The following is a 23,372-nucleotide window of genomic DNA, read 5'->3' on the forward strand; positions in this document are numbered from 1 at the left end:
CCAAAACAACCCCTTTTTTTTTTTGGTACATCGGCTCCTCAAACCAAACGTAAATGAGTTCAACCAAGAAATCAGAAAAAAGAAGCTGGCTAAGCGAGTAGGGAACATCCGCCTGGTCCCTCTAAAGAAAATTTTCTGAGTGCTGCGCCGTGTAAGAGGCTACTTAGTTAGCAGCTGTGTTGGCCTTCCGATACATATGCGTGGCCCTAAAGGAGCCATAGTCCCCTGCCATCCGCCGAATCCGAATGTCACAGAGCAGGGACTACCCATCCGACTCGGAGGGTCGCCCGCAGATTTCCTTTATCACCGCAGTCGAGTCACCCTCCATAAGAATGTACTCCGCACCCAGAGTGCGCCTCACGAAGGAGAGCCCATCCTACGCTGCCCGCAGCTCCGCTCCAATAGTAGAGGTGTCGAAGATCCATTGACCGCCAACCATCACAAATCTGGAGTGGTGATCCCTAATGATAAAGCCCACACCCCTCTTGCCTCGTTCAGCAGCACTGCCATCAAAATTTATCTTGAGAAAGCAAGGGGATGGGGGCTTACAGGAAACATAGACAAACCTGATCGTTGACTTAGCTGGATGAGAGACCCAGATGTCCCTAGCTGTCTCAGGGGAATTAGATAGTGCATTGCTGATGAACTCCGACGCATGGAGCAAGGCTGGCCGCCACCAGCCTCGGATGTAGCCACTTGTCCTCGAAGATCCGGGCGTTCCTATCTAGCCAAGTATGGTGGGCCAAATAGGCACACCGGCCCCCCCACTCCACCGTGTCAGGCCTCCTCGCAGATAGCCGCAAGAGCAAAAACCTCCCTTGATGACCTGCCTCATCCGACGTCGAGGCCAAGCCCCGCGCACGGCCAAACTTGTGTTGCACGCGGACAATAGAAGAGGGCATGGCAAATGGTCTCCTCCGTCGCTGGGTAGGCCCCACAGGTGGGGGAAACCTTCAACCCTCTGCTCGCCAGCACACCTCCGGTCGGTAGGCACCCCCAGGCCACCTTCCAAATGAACAAGGCAACCCGAGGGTGGATCCACAGTTGCCAGATCCACGTTCCCTCTATCTGTCGTGTCGGAGCTCTTGCTATCAACTCACGGAGGTCCCGAACGCTCACCCTTGGTCTACCGAGTTTGCTCCAGACCCTCCTGTCAGCCCTCTCCTTTTAATCACTTTTGATGATCACTGGAGCCTCTGTTGATTAGCCCAGTTGTTGGATTTGATTTGTGTATGCTTTGCCATCATGGAAAGTTCCGATGGATCATGTCAAAATAAGATGACTGTTTTTTGGACAGCAATTGCTGAGTGAATTGAGTTTTGGAAAACCAGTTTGGCTTGTCTGGAACGGCACAAAATGGATGCCAAACACTGATGATTCGAATATTTGAATTCACCATGATTGCCAGCTGGAATTTCTTTCGCTTTCTTACCTCTTTAGTATATGTTCCTCCCCAAATTAATTTGGGAAGGTTGGTGGTACGATTCCATGCCTTTCTTAGCATGTCTCCCCAGCCATGAGGGCTTCAATGATTATTGGTGATGATGCAATAGGAAAAGGAAGAAGGGGCGATTTGATCAACGAGGTTATGCTTTGAAGATCAACATGCAAATAGAAGAAAACTGAATTGAAGAATTTTTCACTTGGTGAAAGAAATTCTCTTGAAAAGAAATTTATTAAGATCTCAAAGGTTGTCCCTTACAATGTATTACATGCATATTTATGGAACATGACACCTTAACCCTAATTCGGGCATTAAACCCAATAGGATCCGACAATAAGAAAATATGCTAGAATTATTCTATTATAAATATGGAAACATGACTAAAAGTTGATACCATCCCTAATAGAAAATTTATAAGAAAATCTGCTGAAAATGTTTGAAATAAATCAAATTTTTTATTTGTAGTTTCTGCTCATAAATGTGCTGACTTCTTCGGTGCTTGGCATGGTCTAGTTGGTCATAGTACCCGTTGGTTGCACTTTGTGCTGTATCAGATGATTAGTTCTGATAGCTCTGCCCTGCTTTTAGGATTACAATGCTATTTTGTGGGCTTTGGCCAATGAGCCTTGGAATAATCCACCTAATTTTGCACAAGCTTTTGTTCAAACACCATTTTTTTTTTATTCTTGTTTTTGGTTTTTCTCGCTTTGCTATTTTGCTTGGTTTCACACCAGATGCCTGCCTTTTGTTGTATATTAGCTCGTTGCCTATGTTGTGTTTGATTCCTGCTTCATCATGTAGGCTCTTTCTCACTATTATTCTGACATAACTATCTTGCTAGGACACTCTTTGTCTGTCTTTTGACCAATCAGCTTGTTGACTCATGAAGTGGCATGCTGCTTGGATTCTCGATCCTCCTTTATCAAAATCTTGATGTTTGAGAAAGAGAAGTTCATTTAGATGTAAGTGATATAGGTTATTCTTAATGAAGGCTTTATGCTTGCTTTCCAACTTTTATTCTGCAAGTCACATGCTTTGGGTCATGTTATCCTTGCTGCCAAGGATAAAGTACTGGTCTCTAGCCATTCGTACAGACTGTAGTGAAGTAGAACAATACCTGGAATGCCTTTGGTACTAGTATCCCAGAAAAGGAAAAAGGAGAAGAAAGCATTAACAACAAACCCAATTGGGGCTGGCTGCTTTGCTTCAACTAACATTCTGACAGCACTTACTGGTGCCATACTGGAAGGCACCCTATTGGTATGGGTCCTAGTTTTGAGAATTTATATCTTGTTTGCTATGTAAAAAGAAAAATTCTAGACTTGTATACGCATGTTTATGTGTGTGTATATAGATACACATACATACATACATATATATAACCGATTATTGTCGTCAAGTTCCATCTCCATATCCTACTCCTAACCAAGTATTCTTTATATCCTTTGCATGCGAAACATCAACTAACTTGCTTACATTTATTTCTGGTGCATTTTTTTTGGTAAAAGGTTTGGACAAGCTACATTGACTTCGGTAACAGTATATAGATTTTTGGATTTGCATCGATGCTTCATCTCTGTAATTGCTCCTGGATGGTTTTCTTTTATATCCTTTATGTCTGAAAAATCAATCATTTTGCTATAATTTTTGGTACTACATAAGAGTTTCTATTAAAGGTTCTGACATGCTAGATAGTTTTACTTTGTTATGATATGTGTGTATATATATATGTGTATATATATATATGTGTATATATATATATATGTGTATATATATATATGTGTGTATATATATATATACATTTTTTTTTCAAATTTGGTTCCTATCTCTATAGTTGTCCTTTTATTTTTTTTCTTCAATGTGAAATAATATTTAGAGCTTATTTCATATGTAAAGAATATAAAATTTAAATGCATATTGAACACTGAAATTCATTTTAAACTTTGTAACCATGTCACCTAAACCTTGGAAACTCATAATTTGCTTGCAAAATTCTATCATCATATCCTAGGTCTCTCTGAGCCATGATTTCTATAATTTCATAACGAATCATTGCTGCAATTTCTTTTTCTTAAATCCACTGGCATTGTGTTGAGCATTTTGTCAAGTACTATAAAACACTGAACTATGGTGATTAGGACCTTCTTTGGAAAGAGGAAACTTGAGCACAAATTAGAAGCTATCCTGTTATGAGATTTAGAAGGGGCTTTGCATAGTAATGCTTTAGAGAAAATCAGTAATGAGGTTTGACAAGCATCACAAACTACTTGGTAAACCTGAAATAAGGTACAGAAAAAAATCCATTGTGCTGAATGTTTTATAAATTTCAAAAAAATGTTATGAATCACATGACAGTATAAAATGCGTCTTTCGAACTGGTGTTTCTTCCCTTTTTGGGGAACGGTAAGTGTGCGTACTAGGTCATTCTAAAGGAACTTTATCTCGGGAAAAGATGGAGGAAAAAATTAATGATGAACCCAACAGTTAGTATGTTATTTCAGAAAAATATCTTTCTTTTTTTTCTTTTAAGTTCCTTAAGCAAGCAATAATTGGTCTTTTTTTTTGGGTGCGGGGTGGGGGTGGTAACACCATGTACAGTCATTATAATGTGTGCATAACATGCATCTCAAATGAAGTTAAGTGGACCGACGATTGGGCGGCTGTGCTAACATGGGTTGGTTTTTGTTGAAATTCAAGTAGGCCTGGTTGCAATTTGAAGGATTAGACAGCCTGACCTGGCTTGAAGTCAAGTCAGATTTGATTTTAGGCTGAAGGCTCAAACAATCTATCCCAACCTAGACCAACAAAAAAAAAATCCCTACAGCAGGGCTCCAACCCAAACCTAACTATAATAAGAGGGTTCACATCCAATCATGGTATGTTGTACGGGCCGGTTCAGCCCATACTGGACCGGTCCGGTCCAAGCGTGGAAAATGGTTCCGGCCTCAAGAAGGCTGGAACCGAGCGGTACAAGCCTGATACTTGTGCGAACCAGACCTATGCGTGGGGGGCAGCATGCTCGTGTGGGCGCTCTTGGAACCGCGCCCGCACGCGGTTCCCCGCGCAATGGGGAGCTCGCCCGGGCGCTGCCACTCTGTGGCATAAAACTTCGTGTGTGCCTCACGCATCCACCCGTGCGTCTGTTCCGCGCGTCCGCTTTCCGGTTCAATACTGCTTCAAACCGGTCCGAAATGGAATCGTATCGGTCCGGTAGGCGATCGGTACGCCGTACTGATACCGGTACGACGTATCTTGCATCCAATACAATCTAAAACTGCCCCAAGTAATGCTATGGGGCCCAATCTTGTTACCAGAGAAGGCCCATCACAGCTGGCATGCCATGCGACTGAAAGGGATTGGTGTAGAAGGGCTTTAGTGGTAGGGCTAAGGAAGGTTAGAAAGAAAAGAGAAGGGAAGTCATGGTTAAAAATAACGGTCGTTATAATGTTAATAATGATTTTTGAAGTATGCATATTAATAGTTGGTTTTTAAATCATGGCTATTATTTGTCTGTTGTCCCCTTATAACAACTATTATTTAACAAGAACAGTGCAATTATTTGACATTTATTTCTTCATGAAATAAAATAATTTTAAAATTTAATCTTTTTTTGACAATTTTTCTTCACAATAGTTTGTACCCCAAGGAAAAGAAATACATTTTGATTGAATGAAAATTCATGGACACTAATGATTTTTTTAATCTTTTATTGCTTGTTATTTTCTATTACAATGTCATTTTATGGCCATTATAGTAGCCATTATTATATAAATATATCTAAATCATATTAGTTTGGGGCAAATAATGACCATTTTGGTGGTCAATAACAGTTTTGGTGACGTCCATTGTAACATAATAATGTTATTATTGAAACTTGGAGAGAGTGTTGGTAATGATGGAATAAATGATACGCCATTATTTTTCTATTATTTTCCATTATCAGGTCATTATAATAGCCATTCGTAACCACAATTTTAAAAATAATAACTCCAAATCAAATTTGTTGGGGTAAATAATGGCCGTTGTAACCGGTTATAATGATCAATAATGATTTCAATGAGGCCTGCTAAGACATAATAATTCTGCTATTGAAACCTTTATTGTGGTCTATTAGTTTCCATTATAATGCAGTTATAACAATCATTATCATTGTCATAGTGTTTTATAATAAATAGTTCCAAATCAAATAGGTTGGAGCAAATAACTATAACAGCCAATGACAATTGGAATAAGGTTTTGTTACAACAGGGCAACGTTTTTATTGAAACCTCGGGGGAAAGAAAGGAGTAAAATAGAATAGGAATATAGGTCAAGAAAAGAATAGGGGAGGGGAAGGAATAAAATAAGGAAAAAGGATTGAGAATTTCCAACTTTGAGGAGAGAAATAGAAATGGTAAAATGGCATTTTTATCAAACTGAGTGAACAAAATTTATATCGATAAGCCAGAGGATAGGGGAAAATGGATATATAGAGAATTTTAACAAATATTGCAATTCACAGGATACATGTAACCAGATTTCTATTAAGATACAAGTCTCCAGCTAGTCTTGATCTTTCCCCTATTGACACCAAAAATGATTTGGGTTTGAAAATTTTGGAGTTCGTTTTATTTTTGTTTGGTCGTTCAAACAATTGTGTTGGGTATGTGCATTGCGTTCGTCTGTTTTGGTGCTTAAGCTAACCTATCATGGACCTCTGCAGGGGCGTAGACTAATGGAATTATTTTAAAGTTATGACAATATGCATTCGTAAAAAAATAAATCAGCTCATTGGTTGCCTTAATCAAGTTTTTGCTGCTATTTCTATTTGCAATTTTTGCATGACCATCTAACAGAACATGGGACCTGAGACCTTCCATGGTTTATCAGATCCAGACTCGACATTAATGTGGCTGAAGAGCTTGGTCATTAGATCAATTGCCTATAAGTGAAAATAATGGACATTTATTGGCAGATTGTTTAATTTAAATACCAAAAGTGTGAAACATTTGTGTCTTAAATTCATAAGTAAAGACTTTTCCTATGTCAGTTAAGATACCAACCTGTAACTAATGGAATCAGTTAAAATACTTACATGCTATTGGATTGGTTTATATAAAGTAGGATTAAATGGACTAAAAAAAATCATCTACAGCAGATTTGAAAAAAAATTCCAATCCCCTGGATTAAAACAGAGCAGTAAGGGTTTCCTCTGATTTTCTTTAAAGAAATTAAATTACTGTTTGAGACTGAGAGAAGGAAAGGTTGATTAGATAGAAGAGGGGATTATGGGTAGAGAGTAGGGAGCGTACTTGTTTCTTCTATCCATCATCGTGCCTTCGAAAACCACTCTTAGTGCTCCTTTTCCTCATTTCTGTTTTCATCCTGCTTGGGGCTTGTTGCTTTTCTTGACTATTTCCTTGAAGAATTGGGTACTAAATGGCTTATCTAGTTTATTCAAATTTGTTGGATGGCAGATTTGTAAAAAACCACAAGCGCAGGTGCGCGGACACACACAGACACCCCAGGATGAAATAAAGATAGAGGGACAGAGGGAGGGGGTGGTAAATGGGTGATACATTGTGTTCTGTCATGTATACTGTATTGATTAAATTGAGGCCTTAAGCCTTGCAATGTTGAGTTGAAATCTTAAATCCGTTTTTAGGTTCTTACTGCACTTAATAAATTGATGTCTTATGCCTTGCACCTTTGAGTTAAAAATATTGCTATAATGTGTCTGCCTTTAGCTTCTTATATTGGACTTCACTGATCAAGAGATCAGAAGAATGAGAAGAAAGAACAAAAAACAAAGCCTATAGTCCTAAGCTTCTTTAAGCTGGTAGGACCTGACTGGTATAAAGTGATACTTTCTACTTTGATCTACCAAATGGTGCTGACTCTTTGGTTGCTTAATGTTACAATACTCTATACACTACAATTTCTCTTTGACTGCTGCGTACCTTGCTGTTCTATTAGATATTCAATTGCAGGCAGGTGGAGGCTTGCCAACTTTGGCTTGCTGTGCTGTGGAACTCAAAATTGTGGACTCGTTGTTATATAGTTCTTATAGTTTTATGAACTTCTGTATCATTCTCTTAATTGCTATTTTGTTGCTCCTCTAGCTTCTACAATAAATGGAAAAAACCTTTGAGCTAGTCTCCAGCCAAGGTCTCACAGAGCTGTCAGTATTCTATCCTTTTTCTTGAAGGAGATAAAAATGAAAGATCCCCCAACTTCAGATTGTATTCATTGAGTGGTTAATCTCAAAATCGTGAATGAATAATGAATTTGTTTGGGATTCTTGATGCAGTGATGCTGTGTGAATGACCCTGTAAATGGCATTTGAAGCTCCCCTTGGAAGACAGGTTGCTACGTTTATTATTATCACTTTTCGCTATGGGCTGCATCTGAATCAGATTGCTAGATTTATGAGTATCAGCATCAACAGAAAAGCAAGACCATGTAATTTATGTCGGCATTTTCTAGTCGAAGCCTAGAAGAACAAAACTAGATGTACATGACTTCATCAAGAAAATAGTAATCATAAGCGAATCCAGGTCGTCTACTGTTTGTCTTCTGTGTTGATCAAGCTTGAGAATTATGTCAAGATCAAAGTACATTTAAAGTTGCATGCATCAGCATGTAGATGGTGTCACTTGCAAATGACCCTGTTCGAATGGTTTCTTGCCAATGTTTTCGCCAAGGATATCAGGCATGTTTTAGCAAGAGATATGGATCATTGTTTTTCAGAGTTGTAGCTTGTAAATTATAATGAAGAGCTCTTCTTTGTTTCTTTTATTTCTTTGGTGTTTTGTGTTTATTTCCTATTGTATTTTTTTTTTTTGGCGCTGTTTGGTGGTTGATTTGTGTAGAACCTTTGGTTGTGGTTTGGAATCGATTACACTAGAGGTTGATTTGGTTTTAGATTTTTATAAAATATATACATGGTACTCTTCTATAGTTTAACAAGCTTTTATGGTGTGGTGGTGCTTTGGCAGTTTGATATACCATATTTAAGTCCGGGGTATGTTTTAATTAATAAAAAAAAGGTGTGGGTAGGATCATTTACACTGCGATGATGCCCTTTTTAATTTGCTATCAAGTGTGGTCTAGCCTAATTTGTTTAGGGTTGCACCATGTTGAGCTGCAGTAACCCTAAACACAAGCTTAAATGCAACTTAATAACAAGCCATGAACGACGAGCCATGTCTACTTGGTTCACACGGTCTGGATGAATAAAAAATATGAAAAAAATGCAACTCATAAGATTAACTGATTGATAAGTTTAAAGATTGAAGGAAAAAATACGGGAGGCTCAAATTCTGTGAGCCATCATTTGGATGTTTAGGCTGTATAATTTGCTTGCCTCGCCTACTAACACCGTCTTATAGCTCGCCAGTAATCATTTTATGAGGAACATGGCTAACAAATCATAAAATGGCCATCCTATTAGTCATTAGGTGACATTCTCGAGCCTATGACTATCACTAGTCACTTCTAATCAGAATTCTTTTATGAAAATTCTCAAGGCTATGATCATTAGCCGCAAATCAAAATTCTGATGCAAGTTATGGGGAAAAACAAATAACCGTGTACTCAATATTTTCTGCCTCTAGAAGCCATATTTTTGTGATAATATAGAAATGAAAAACAAGAAGAGAACCACCTAAATGCATTTATGAACTACCAGTCCCTGCATATATGCAAACTACTTTTCCTACCACACTCATGAAATAAAAAGAGGACTAATGTTAAAAGGGGTTTCGTTGTCTCCAAATTTATTTTAAACCTGAATCATAAAACATGATTCTCTGCAGAACGGACTTCATAAACAAAAATAAAATACTTGTTTTTAAGGACACTAATTTTTCGAGTCTTATGACTTGTCAAATAGGGTACAAGAAATTTTAAATAAAAGAAGCGAATAGCCATATTCGTAAAATTCATTCATGTTGAGTCTCTTTTCTGCCTGTGATAAACTAGTCAACCAAAGAACCCCTTTGGGAACCTATACTATGACCTTTTTGTCAGCCCATGCAGTTAATCTATGAATTAATTATTCTTAGATAAGAAACTGTCAAGAAGCGAATCTAATAATTGAGAAAGTTCAGGATTCCACTGCTCGGATTTATAGGGATATGAAAGATCATGTTTATATTATATTGATCTCTATTATCCCTATAAAATTGTGATGATTTATTCCGACCTCCTGCATCCCCGAACTTTTCATTTCAAGTTATTTCTCAACATCTTTCCATGCCAGTAAATTATATTGGGGAATCAGGTGTCTGCACGTCCAAACCGGCCCCTAAGAGTAGAGAAGATGAATGAGGTGGGGGAAATACTTTTTTTTTATAGAAAAAAAAGCCATTCAAAATAAAAGAATCCATCACGTCAGGTACAATGGCAGCCCTAAAGCATGATAAGATCGAAGTGTACTGCTGCTAAAGAATGTTAGGAAACCAATTAAGTTGGGCTGGAAGCTGATTGAAGCCTCACCGCATGCTACCAAAACTGAAGGAAACAAGAAGACGAAGATTTACAAGCCCCACGCTAACAATGTTGGTACGGTAAACAAAAAGCTGCGACGAATATGCAGATTGATCGATTTTTTCACAACAAGAAGAATAATTGTTATGAGTGGAAACATTCGATTTGTCACCGACCCTAGCTCATGGACATTCTTTTCGGAATATACGCAAGAATTGGAAGACAAAGTATGGCAGTGATTCATTTGGAAAGATTTTGAATGAAGCTTCTGAAGTTGCACTGGGCATGCGTCTTCCGCTGCATTTCCAAAGCAATCATGTCAAATTCTCTTCACGTAGCAACAATTTCGTATGAAGATACTTTCCGTAATTGCCTCAAAAGTAACATAAAATAGCAAACTTTGCATAGTGATTGGCATGTCTTCATGGTTTGCAGAGGAGCTTTTCTTAACTGGAAGGAGTAGAGATGAACTTACCGAACTTCTTTTTGGGTTTAGATGGATACTTTTCACAATCTACACATTTATCCATCATGAAGTACAAACAAAATAGTCTAGTCTGAAAATATTTGAACTCGCTTGAAAATGGTTCCATGGATGATCTAAACATGGAGCAGAATTCTAGATCAAATAGACCAAGTATATTAAAAAATCTGATATAAGCAATCCACACAAACAAGCTACCGTTGAGAATGAGATGCAGAGAATATACAAAAAGGCTTGGCTTTTCGATTGACTTCAATCAGCAGACTTTGAGGACACATCACGTCGTGCATGCCGAGAAGCAGAATATGCTGAAATTGCTGAACTCGTCATGCTCAAGGATTGCTTAGCGAGGTTCATGCTTTTTTTGGCAGAAAGCCAGACAACCCAAAAAAATCCAACCCACCCTGCAGCCAGATGTTTTGACAAACTTTAGATATTGATGTAGTAAAGAAATCTGAAGCAGGAAAAAACAAAAATAAAACCTATTCTCCAGGGGAAAATGTTAAGTAATCTTAAAGATTTTCAAATTAACATTCAGTAATTAAAATCTCTTAGCACCCCTGGAAATTCCTTATCCTGAACTACTTTAAGGTTCCATTAATTGATTCCATTTTAATATTATTGGTAACCCTTGTCTATAAGCAGAATATATAGATTACTTGTTAGTGGCAAAGAAAGAAAACTATATATAAGCTATGCACATGAGAGGTAGGAAAGATGGCCGCAACTTCCAAATCTGATTACTTTTCAATTCAGGTAATTTGGTAAATGCATTCTCAATTTGGGAGGTGCAACTGTCTCATTTTGTTCCCCCAAAGAACAAACTGAAATAGTGGGAAATCTTTATTCAAGGTAGTAGTTATCATGGAGGCTTAAGAAGTGAAGAAGAGCAAGGGATAACTCAGCCTCCCTGACAAATCTACACTTGGGTGTTCAGATGGAAACCAAGGACAAGGCAAGTGTGTGGAGTTTTGTGGAACTATAAGAATTTTTCCCAGTCCCATAAAAAAAAATCAAAAGTAAAAAGGGAATCAAGAAAATTTAATATTAGCATTTGACTGATGATAATGGCAATGAAACAGTGCAGTAGTCATGTCTGAAGAGGTTCCCATCGTACTGAAATGAGAAACATAGCAGGAAACTAGGAATCAGGAGATAGCATGGCTCAAAGATAGCTAGAATAAATGCATGCTCTAATGACTAGTATGTGCCATATATTCTGCTCACAGCACAGAAAAAGAGGTTGTGAGAAGCAAAGCATTACATGGCCAGACCCAGATAATTTCATTATCGACAAGAGATTCAACTGAGAACCTATTGCAACTCACCAGTGGCAATCATGACAGCGATGATTGTTGAAATGGTTGTTGTAGAGATTATGAAGACTGCAACAGATAATGCTCCAATATAAATTGCTGTCAAACAGGCAAAGAAAAGAGCTAAAAATCCTCCAGCAGCTGCCAGAGACATGAGAAAAGCAATGATGATAGCATTCAGTGTTGCTGCCAAAAAGAATAGCATGAAAACCAGCAACCCTGTCAAAGCCACAAGTGTGATTGTTCCAACCTGCCATACAGGAAAGAAAATAAAAAGTGAGAACTGTACATTTATCATGAAAATATTAAGATACACATATTTCTTGACTCTCCATGGACTTGCATTAGTCCACTCAAATCTTCCTATCGAGCATCAAATATATTTAAGTATGTTTAGTTGCATGTTCTGGTATATCAAACATTCTAAAACAAAGCAAGCACCTATTAAGGACTCAAATCACCAGAGAAGTTGCAAATATCAAATTCTTCTTCTTTTTTTTTTTTGCTTCACAAAGATTGCAGTTTCAAATAAGAGTCCTGGAAGCGTATTGGTTTTCTACGGGCTTTCAAGACCCCAATTCAGAAAATTTATTCTGTAAAAGCAGAAATGTTGAATGACTGAAACATACAACATAAAGCAGATCATCTGATACCCATGTAACCAGATATGTCTGGACATGCAGATACGTGCCACTGGTGTCTTCTGGATCTTCGAAAAATGCAATGGTTGTTTGTATTTAGCTTCACATAAGGAGTGCTAGCTGACCATTTTTTAGATGCATCATAAATATTAAATGCATTTATTTAGACTGAACTTAATGAGTCGGGATGGGCCAGTGCTGGCGGCCGCAAGGTCATTACTAACTGCTATTGTATGAAAATTAAACTTGATTTTTCAAAATACAAAGTGGTGTTCAAAATGTAGCTGACATATGCAGCTTGTCAAGGAACCATATAGAACAAAACTGATGTAAGTGACATGCGCGTGCATACACAGTTGATAGTTTTGAATAAAAAAATCAAATAAAATACATAGAGATGATAATGATGTTGATGACGGCGATGATATAAACAAGATTAATTATGACAACAACTAAAACTTAGTACTTAGAACTCAATACTAACTAGAAATAATCATCGCTTTATTAACAAATTAACATGATTATCAATAGCCAAATTTGGCCCACCCAAAACCCATGTCCAGCCCTGCCTAAACCTACCATTCTACAAGGGCCCACATACGAGTGGGTTGCATAATGCTAAGCTCTACCTATTTAGCCCGTACAGCATAAAGGGAATGCAGATGGTCAGGGGGATTCTCATATACAACATCATGGGCTGCTTAAATGATGTTTAAAAGTCCAACTACAGATGATGAATTGTGTGACTATAGGATAAGTCAAGCTAAGTCAGGCATAGTCTTGATGTCATCTCAAAGGTGGAACTGCAGATCCAGCCACAGCATTTCCCAAACAGAGTCCAAGGGTACTGGGCCCAAGTGAAACCCAAATTATGGTATTTCATTTGGACAAGCCAGGCCCTAATCTAAGCCACATTCACATTTTAAATTTAGTTCTAAGCTCTAGGCTGGCACAAAATTCCAGGGCTTCCAAAGTTTTAGGCCTAATCAGGCTTTAAGAATCGAGGTACTAGTGGTGCTGACCTATCGCGCACTATCCCATTCAACACAGAAAACAATATACAAGATGTGTGTTAGGACATAGGACACTGGTTTCTTCATGCAGCATATTCCTCACCCATCCTGCTTGAACACGGACTAAGCAGGCGGTACAAGGCTTGTTTGCTAGGTACCAAGCATGACTCGGCCGGTTCACTTTTTTGGGAAGGAAAAAGAAAGAGAAAAAGAACAGTAATGGGGGCACATGCTTTTTTCTCCTGGGTTCTTTCGTGGATGTGTCTTAGGTTTAAAAAGAGAGAGAGATGTTTAAGGACATTAAAACATAACAACATTCATTAACATTTCATGTATGATAAGAAGTTTAGAAAATTTTAAAAAATATCAGTCCAATTTGCTATAAGGGTGCCAAACCATCCCAAGAGTCGAGGAAATAGCATCCCAGTGCCATACTATTCTAGGACCAAACCTAAACAAGTGTCGGAATTCATATTTGAACCCTTCTTTAAGGCATATAGAAAAATGAGCTTGGATGGAGCGTAGTCTGTGGATGGGAACCTATCAGAGTTTAGGACTCAATCTATATGTTGCTAGAAAATCCAATTCAAAACTGATTTTTTGATTAAGATTGAACTATCAATTTTGGAATTAAAGCACCAAATTGATAACAAATTTGGTCGTAAATCTAGGTAACATGAAACTATGGCTAGACTAATGGGGGGTACGATGTAATACAAAAGAAAGGAGGACTTGGAGGGCTATTGAATGACTTATATGTGTAGTATTATTTATGATCGGATGATGGACTATTTAAATATCAACAAAAGTAATTTGGGATCGACACATTGCAAACAGCAGTAAAAAAAGGAATTAGATAGGAAAGTAATTAAAAAAAAAAACCTAAATTATCATGAAAAGCATAAAGAGAAAGAAAAAAAGGTGACATCGGACTTTAAAGAAATAACACACAAAAAAAAATAGACTCACTCCAAATGCCTAGGAATCACAACTAGGGTTACAAGCCTCATGCCTTTTTTAGAGGATCACCACATAATTTTATTAATATTCTGCATCCTCATCTGATTTCATAACTCAGTTTCCATACTTAACGAAAAAGAAAACCCTAACAGGACTTTTTGACTCCCTAAAGTACCCATTGAAATGCACTATTTAGTACAGTCACAGTTGCTGTAGCATAAACAGTCATAGGCAGTAAACACTACATTATTGTTTCCCTCACAACTTATTAATAGTTGAAGTGGCTTTTATTATCAAGTTGTGCCACATCATTGCCTCATCTAACTATTTAGTATGGCTTTCGAGATCACTTAATCTCAGACATACACTTGTTAAAAACTACTAAAGCACAAAGAAAATAGAAATAAAAGAATAAAAAGAATAAAAAATCAAACTAACAGCATATGCTGAATTCAAGCTAAGTCCCTATCTCCTGCAGCCCTCTAATTCATCATGACAACCTTGGTCTCCGTCATTCAGTTCCGCTGCGTAACAAGTTGCCTCAAGTTTTTTGAAGTTAAAAGTTTGGTGATTGATTATCTGGATGATGAATGCCTAAGATTGGATGTCACATTATCCTCTCAATAGAACTTGAACTCCAGTTGATGCACAATCCAATCAAACATGGTGGTACTAGATTAAAATATATATTGAACTGCTTCAAATCAAGCCAAATTTCATAAATTTTTTTAGTTAGTTGTGCCCATTGTGAAACTATTTTTAAGGCATAAACGCTATTATTTGTTTTATTTGAGGTGACAAGTTCTTCAAACTTTCTTGGGTCTTGTGGGCTAGCTTGCTCGTTAAACTTTGGAGTATCGAGGGAAGTAACTTCCCCAACTTCTGTAAGTTCTTGTATGAAAATCAGCATCCAGACATCCCCTAGTTATCACCTCATATTCTTCCAGTTTGGTTGTAAAATCTCTAACATCCATAATTATTTCTTCACCAAACTCTAGTATATGTGAATCTTGTGAAGTTTATCAACCAATGTATTTTTTTCGAAAATGTTTTTAGAATCTTGCACATGTTCAGAATTTTAGAGAAGTTGCTTGTTCTCTTCTTTCAATACCATAACCACACAACTTGACACTCTCTTTACTGCATTAGGTCCAAATATCATGCAAGGATATTTTGATACTGCTTTTAAATGAGAATGCCTTCATCGTTGTACTTTTGTCCATGTCTGAAAATACCCAAAGATGTTAGGTGCTTGACTTCTTCATGCACCTTGTTTTTCAATAACCCTTCCAGTGCAAAAGCAAGGCCATTTGCTAATTGGATCTATGATCTTTTGGAAGCTTCTGGCTCTTGTGCAAAATACTTCTTTTAAAATCTTCTCGGAAATAGGTTAGACATATTTCTTGCTACGCTGAATGATGAAGATAGGGAAGAAAATACCTCTCTTTGAGCAACTTCTCCATCTCTTCCCAATTGATAACAAGATGCAACCTCAATAATTCATCTAATATTCTATGCTTCTCCACTTTAAGTTTCATCTTAGTGAAGTGGACGCACACTGGTTAAGCATGATGTACCAGTCGAAGAATCTTCTACATCAGTGATTCAATTTAAAAACTCAAGTGGTTCAAGTTCTACAGAATCTTCATAAAGGATATGCTCATAAGTGCATTGTTGATAATCAGATATGCTCCATGCTTTGGATTGCCAGTATGGTTGAACATCGTAGCACATCAGAGCTCTAATATACTAAATTGATATAGGACAATCTAGGGATAGGATCCTATCAGGCTTTAGAACTCAACCTAAATGTTGTAGGAAAATTCAATGGAGACCTGAATTTTGATTAAAAATGAACTATGATTTTCAGAATTAAAGCACCAAATTGTCAACGGATTGTGAATCTAAAGAACATGAAATTAGGGTTGATTGGTGGAGTAAGGTATAAAACAAAAGAAAGAAAAGACTCGAATGGCTATCGAATAGCAATAGCTTATCTATGCAGTAAAATATATGATTGGATGATGGGCTATTTAAATATCAAGAGAAGTAATTTGGGATTAATATTCTGAAAAAAATATGGAAAAACAGATTTAGATGTGAAAGAAATAAAGAAGTAAAAGAAACCATAAATTATCATAAAAGAATAAAGAGAGAAAAGATGATATGGACTTTGAAAAAAAAAAAAAACTGATGTAAAAAATAAAGAAGAATCAAAAGCAAACACAAAAGGCCACAAGAAAAACTCAGGGGACAGAAAGAATAGAATCGGATCCACTCATGGAACCTAGAAATCATATCTAGGGTCACAAGTCTCATGCTTGTTCTATGACATCATGTGATAGGTTAAAAGATAACTCTGAAGGTTTCATTCAAGTTCTAAAAGACCTACAAGACTTTTTGACCCTCTAAAAACCCCTCATAATGAACCTGTTACTACTATTCGTACTTATTGTAGAACGAATAATGCCAATCATACAAAATTTATCACTTTTCATGAACCCATATTTATAGACACTTAACTATAAGAGCAGAGCATCAAATCTCGACTGTACCATACAACCCCATATCATTCACTGTATTGACCCATACTGACACTAAGTATTGTCCGGTTGGGCGAACCGTGAGTAGATACAAGTCCTGCACCATATCTCACATTGTACTAGTATGTGACCTACATGGGGGCATCTGCATACCACAAGATTTGAAACGTTGTCTAAGACAATGTCTTCACATTCTAGGACCCGCAAGTTATTTATGATGAACCTAAACTCTAACTAGTATAATATGATGAACTCCTAATCAAAGACTTCGCTTCATTAAAACAGTCCACTTTACAAAATATATCTCACTTTAGCCTCCTAAATATGACTAAGCAATCCTCAGACTTCGAGGACTTTCTAGTAATCACCCCAAAAAAATCTGAAAATATTAAAAATATTTTAGTGCATTACAACCTAAGCTATTCGTGTGCAAAATTTAGCAGAATCCATCCCTATAACTTAGACTTTGTCCTCCCAAGAAATTGAAGTGCAAACTAAGAACATACATTTTAAAATTTTAGCTCCAGCCATCTTCACCAAAGTGCAAACCAAACTAAAACATTTAGGTTTGGCTACTTGAAATGTTAAAGTGTAAGCAAATGCACATGTGCATGTGTCAATTTCATAACATTGGACTTTGGCCATGTAACAAACTTTATTCGTCCACACCAAAAGGAAAAAAATAGATTATCGTGGGCAAAAAATTAATGAACAAAATGCTATTCTCATGAAAGCAAGAGACATGTATGAGTGCATTTTGAGATAGCAGGCATGTCTAATAGGAGCCCTTTATTAAGCCAATCTACTTTTATGTAACTTCTCTTGTCACAAATCCTTATATTTCATCATTCTTCTACTAACACAAAAAGCATCTTGCTTTGCAAATAATCCACCCTCACTTTGTGGTTGCTTTCCCCTTATTTGTACGTCCAGGAATTTGATAAGTGCTTTAAAATTATTGAACCAGCCACTAATGACCCATTGACCAAAGAATTAAAAGCATGCTCCCTAATCCACTTTTGACCTCAAACCTTCATGAATGATCCAGAAACCTTAAATCAGCTGTCAATAATCCTTGGATCACAGCATTAATTACTACTTCCTACTTAGCTTTCCTAAGATCTATTTTTTATGAATCATGGTGAATACCTCGAAAACATAGAAATAGTGTTAAATAATCCATCAATCTCACTTCTCTAACGACATAGAGCCACTTCATGAAACACAGAAGAATTCCTACCCTTAAATTTCATTAAGTAAATAATATGTATCATGTAAGCATTCTCAATGTCTTTTATAAGAATAAAGGATGAATTTCAATACTACAAACAACTGAAAGAAATGGCAACTGCAAAAGAATGTAATAAAGTAATACTCCTTCAAAATGATACACAGCAAGAAAGAAATACGGAGGCATTTTAAAAACTATTATAATTGATCAATTATGTTTGTAAGATGATTTAACATAACCTTGATGACAAGTTTAAAGAGGGGTATGACATTAGTTAAATTTAAATTGATTTAGATAAACCAATGGCAGCAAATGTTATTTGCATAAAATTACAAAGTATTGGAAGTATCTAAGAGCAAGACACGTTTATGACTTCATGCTGCACCAAAAGAAGCTTGTTCCTGCATGTAGTTCATGATGTTATCAGGTGTAAATTGGTTAGCTGGCCCATTTATATAAGCTCCAGAAAGTTCCACTAACATGTGTCTCAAGAAATATATCCCATAAACTCACTAGCATGCAAATAAAGGGATTCTCATGAAAGAGGTGCCAAAATGACTTCTCTTACATATAAAAAACAAGAGGAAGATTTTAAAAAAAAGCAGAAAATAAAGAAACTAGGTTCCCATATTATTAGCATGCCAATAATATTAAACTATTTTAGCCTGCAGGTCCCAACAAGGAATCCCGGAAAAGTTAAAGAAGGGAAACTAATCAAGATTGTGCTAAAATTTAAAAAGTATGATATAAGTAACATTAGTTTACATAGTACATTTAAATTTGTGCCTCCAAATATAATTTTCTTGTTCTTTTAAATTCCAAAATCTGTTCTTGCCTAAATGCAACAGTTATAGACAATTGATTTTCCTATCTATTCCTTCATACATATAAAGTTGTTCAGCAAGAGCAAACAAGTTGTATCTACAGTGCTTTGATGTTCACTTTTGAAATGTTTGTATGAAGATCAACCTCCTTAAAAGCATTTGCACAGAAATCTTCACTCTCTTTGACATCAACTACTAGTAATACATTATGATCAGCATTCAACTTTCTTGGATGGTTAGTAACTAAATATAAGCCCTTTAATTTCATTAAAAACATTCATGCCTTCACATATAATTTGGTTAAATATGTGTCTGAAGCCCAAAAGATGACTTAGATGCAACAAAAAAAAAAAAAAAGCCCTTTGGTGAAGATAAATGCAAATTTTAACTCCTTACCACTGAGGAAAAATAATCATCGGAGTGAACTTTAAAATTGTTACTACAAGCCATTCTTCTAATGTAGCAAGCAAACCAAGTTGCATTGATAATACATATCAAAAATTTGTTTAAAAAAAAACAAAAAGAGAAATCATAAAGCTATATCATCTGGTTTCTTAAGTGTTAAGGCAGAAAATGATAATATTTTAATCAAGATGTGACAGATCCAGATAGTCAACATATTTAGTGCCTAATATCCCATAACTGAAATGCCTCGAAAAAAGGTCTTTTATTGACTCTGTAATGTATAATTAGACTCAATCCCAAGTATCCTATGTTTGGTTTACGAACATCTTCCAATGACAGGACTTCCCCATTCGTAGAGTACCAAAATAATCAACATCTCTATTTCAGCATCAACAGCATGCAACGGTCTGTACAGCAGACAGTCGCAACACCAAAATTATCCATGCCTTTAGTTCTTTCTGCCATGTTTTTATCTTGTCTGAACATAATTTCATGAAGCCACAACTAGGCAAGTCATGGTGCAAAATTCTTTAATTTGCCAAAGGAATCACCTCATGAGCAATCAACAACTAGATCTTTACAACTTCTACTAATTGATTATGATTATGTGTACCACAGTAACCATATCAAGCAAGCTAATCGACTATTATCCATATCTTCCCCAACTTTATGATTTTGAAACTCATGCATTCTTGAATAACCAACCTGTGATTCATTCTCCAACAGCAAGTTTTTGAATTTCATGCCCCCACACCCCCTCTTTTGGGGACAGCTGGTTGGCGAAATGACACAACTTCATTTTTGAAGAACTATGTAGAGATACCGGAACCACCAACCTTTCTACTGATCCTTGGAGGAATCTCTTCCATCAAGCAGAAGTTGGCATTCTTCGCAATAAACTCAACGACACCAATAATAATATCATAATCGTCATCATCTAAGTGATCTGTTTCCTCCACTACTGGAACAACAAAATATATATGCTACTAGTACTAAAAGGAAAATCACAAAAGCAACAACACATCCTTATCATCAATACACTCATCAACCTTATCCACAAATTTTGCACCCAAAGGTTCCTTACCATCATTGCCATTTATCTTCACGCCCCACTTGATGTAAAATCTACTCACTGGCTACCTTGTACACAGACTAATAGTGAGCAATTGATTAATGTAACAGTTCTGAACTTGAGATTTCTCATAACTTTGAGACTTGCCATATGTTTTTCTGCTTCCTCATCTTCATTATAATAGGTATTCTACAATCATGACCAGAACCCCAATTATGGCCATTGCCAAATTTACAATATTATCTACTTCCTTGTTGTCCTCCATTTATCTCGTCAGTCCAAAACCCAAGCCTCTTTGGCTTGCTTAATCAACAACAACGGCAATCGATGATCTAGTAGATGTTTATTGACTTCTGTGAACCCATGATCACTTCCCTGATCATTTATTCTATGGCCATAGGCTAATTGGTATCAGAAAGGAGATGATTCAATCTCCCAATGGGAGCCCCCAATATCTTATGACTTTTACATCATCAATTTCTCCACCCTTTACACAGAATTGATCAGATATGGCAATTAGTCTGCCCAGTTAGTCCATATGTTTGCTATGAACTTCTATCCTCAAAGCGTCAAATTTTCTCTGAGGATTTCAAGGTGCATGTTCTTTGCTCCTTCTAGCTCTCAAGTGGATCCCATTCATTCTTTTCTGTTTTTAGCCTCTCCCTGCAAGTCTGATTGCGCAATTATCTATGATAAAGCTTTATTGTCCTTTTGCTGGTTTTCCCATAACGCATCTTAGTCCCATCGGTCAGTTATCTATAGTTCCATATGTCACCATTCACCAAATCCAGAAGTACCCCAGACCCAAAAGGACACTTTCACTTTGATGCAATTGAATTATTCCCACAAATGACAATGATCTCTCTCTTTTAATGTTTTACACAAATGAAGGGGTGCATGCCAATATCCTCGAAATTATGTGTCTCAAATGTCAATCGTAGTAACCAATGGGCTTCTCCATCTTGAGTAAACAAAATGAGAGAACTACCATGATTTCCAAGCAAATAACCAATATCTGTTTCGAAGCCATCCATACCAACACTAGAACTAACTCCTAAACTAGCTCCAAACACTGCTTGCTGTCCAACATTATTTAACCCATTTCTCTTATTCTCCATTCAAACAATGAAATGGTACGATTTCATGGAATCTATATTTCCCAAGTTTGTTTCTAAAGCCTAAGAATTTCATTCTTCCATATTCAACAGTAAATATATATTATCATTTCTAATCAAGATCATCAACCATAGATTTCCTCTGCGAACTACTTCACAAACTTTTTCCCATTAAGTCAAGACCGTCTATCAACAATTGGCACTCCAGTGCTAGATTCTCACAAAATTCGAATTCACAAAAAAATAAAAAATCATTACAAATTCAAAAAATGAATAAAAATAGGAGGCAAAACAAAAAAAAAGAAAGGTGACTACAGCCCACACTCATTTCTCTATAAAAATATTAATAATTTCTTCAAGGTGAAAATTTTGCGCTACGTGCTTCTTCTTCAAGCAGTTTTACAAACCTTTCCGATTCGATCAAGATTTTCCGCCAACAATCGGTAGCATAGCAAGTATTTCACAAGATTTTCAACTAACTAAAACGTTTAAAAAATCATAAAAATTCAATAAAATCAAAGAAAGATTTTTTATTTTTTTTTATTTTTTTTTTAAAAAAAGGAAACCCTATCTCACATCATGGAATTATGGAATTCAAATAGCTATCTATATTTTAAACGCCTGTACCGAGATGACGAGGAGGGCCCGAAGAGGGCTTCCCTGGCGGGTCCAGAGGAGGAGATCGTGAGCAGAGTTCCGAGACGCCTCCCGGAGACGGGGCGCCGCCTTCGCGGAGGAGGCCTTGATCCGCTGGATCAGCGGGGGCGGCGGCGACGCGGTGGCGTCCGGGGCGACAACGCCGGCGACGAATGCCCGGAGGACGGCGTAGAGCGTCTCGCCACCGCATCCGCCGCCGGAGCTCTCGATCTCGATCGGCCGGGGAATATAGACCCTTGAGACGCCGTTGGTACTGCTTCTCCCCTCGTCGGTCTCCGCCATCGCCTCTCTCTCTCTCTCTCCCCCTCCCCCTCCCTGTCTCCACTAGTTACTTCACTGAAGAGCTGCTACGCGAGAGAGGGCCGCGGAAAAAGGGATGCGTGGCGGATTCACGGCAGCCAAGGTGCCGACTTGTGTTAAGAGAGGTCGCCACCGTTCATTTCGTGGGCGTGCCAATCGTGTTGGAGGTGTCCCGCGGAGCATTTTAATTAAGACCAATGCCCATGCCACTTGGGATTGCTAGAGTTTTGTATTGGTGACGGTGATGTGGACTTTTGAAGTTGTTCATGCGATCATCTCTTTTAGATCCATGTTTGCAGCACCACCAGAGTTTGAGTAGAGCCGTTCATCACTTGATCTTCCTATATGGCAGTTTGACATTGGTGTGATGCACCGGATCATGTGATTTTAACTGGGATCAGTTCACTCCCAGTATATCATATCTGTACCTGCGGATCACGACATCAGCAGAGGGAGCGGACCAGGGAGAGCTGATGTTATTTCTTGATTACTATCCACTATAGCAAGTCAGACGGTATCATGGAGGAAGATATCCGTCAATGATTGATCTTCTGACTTATTCTAAATTAAGGAAAATTGAGTGCATAAATGTATCCATTAGTGTGGATGCCTTGTAAAATATCTATCCAGTTAGCGCCATCATGATACTAACTTCTATGAATTGCACTTGTTTTGAAATGAAATGCCTATCATAAGGGACATTTTTTTTTTCCTATAGTAATTTTGCGAAATTATAGTTCCAAATAAAGTTTTCTGTCTTGGTGTCGGACCTCACACTAGTGCGACACTAATACAATGTCTGTACGGTACGGTACGAAGTTTTCTTGACGTATCGAGTATCGATATGCCATTCATATCGAATATCAGTACCGAAGTAATATGGTACGGTACGCTCCGC

General features: G+C 37.3%; 2 protein-coding genes across 8 annotated transcripts in view; one reads left to right on the forward strand and one right to left on the reverse strand.

The window, feature by feature from the left end:
• Nucleotides 1-8,347, forward strand: part of LOC103719254 (inactive poly [ADP-ribose] polymerase RCD1-like) — a 49,190-nt gene extending 40,843 nt beyond the window's left edge. For 2 of the 7 annotated variants that reach the window (XM_008808402.5, XM_088721457.1), the window contains exon 8: nucleotides 7,734-8,347. The gene's annotated coding sequence lies outside the window, so the exon portion shown is untranslated. Of the gene's footprint in view, nucleotides 1-2,285; nucleotides 2,407-7,545 lie in introns of all 7 variants that reach the window. The other 5 variants (XR_015986921.1, XR_015986922.1, XR_003387917.3 and 2 more) reach the window with 5 other exon arrangements.
• Nucleotides 8,348-10,466: 2,119 nt separating this feature from the next.
• Nucleotides 10,467-22,580, reverse strand: LOC103719253 (voltage-dependent L-type calcium channel subunit). The gene is made up of 3 exons (XM_008808400.5): nucleotides 22,145-22,580; nucleotides 11,726-11,963; nucleotides 10,467-10,801 (listed from the first exon to the last, which is right to left on the reverse strand). The coding sequence occupies exons 1-3, from the start codon at nucleotides 22,454-22,456 to the stop codon at nucleotides 10,650-10,652; spliced, it is 702 nt and encodes a 233-aa protein (XP_008806622.1). The 5' UTR covers nucleotides 22,457-22,580; the 3' UTR covers nucleotides 10,467-10,649.
• Nucleotides 22,581-23,372: the final 792 nt, after the last annotated feature.

Source organism: Phoenix dactylifera, chromosome 5 (genome assembly GCF_051530095.1).
Source record: "Phoenix dactylifera cultivar Ajwa chromosome 5, Ajwa_hap1_PhDact_Kaust_v1.1, whole genome shotgun sequence".
NCBI classification, from domain to species: Eukaryota; Viridiplantae; Streptophyta; class Magnoliopsida; order Arecales; family Arecaceae; genus Phoenix; species Phoenix dactylifera.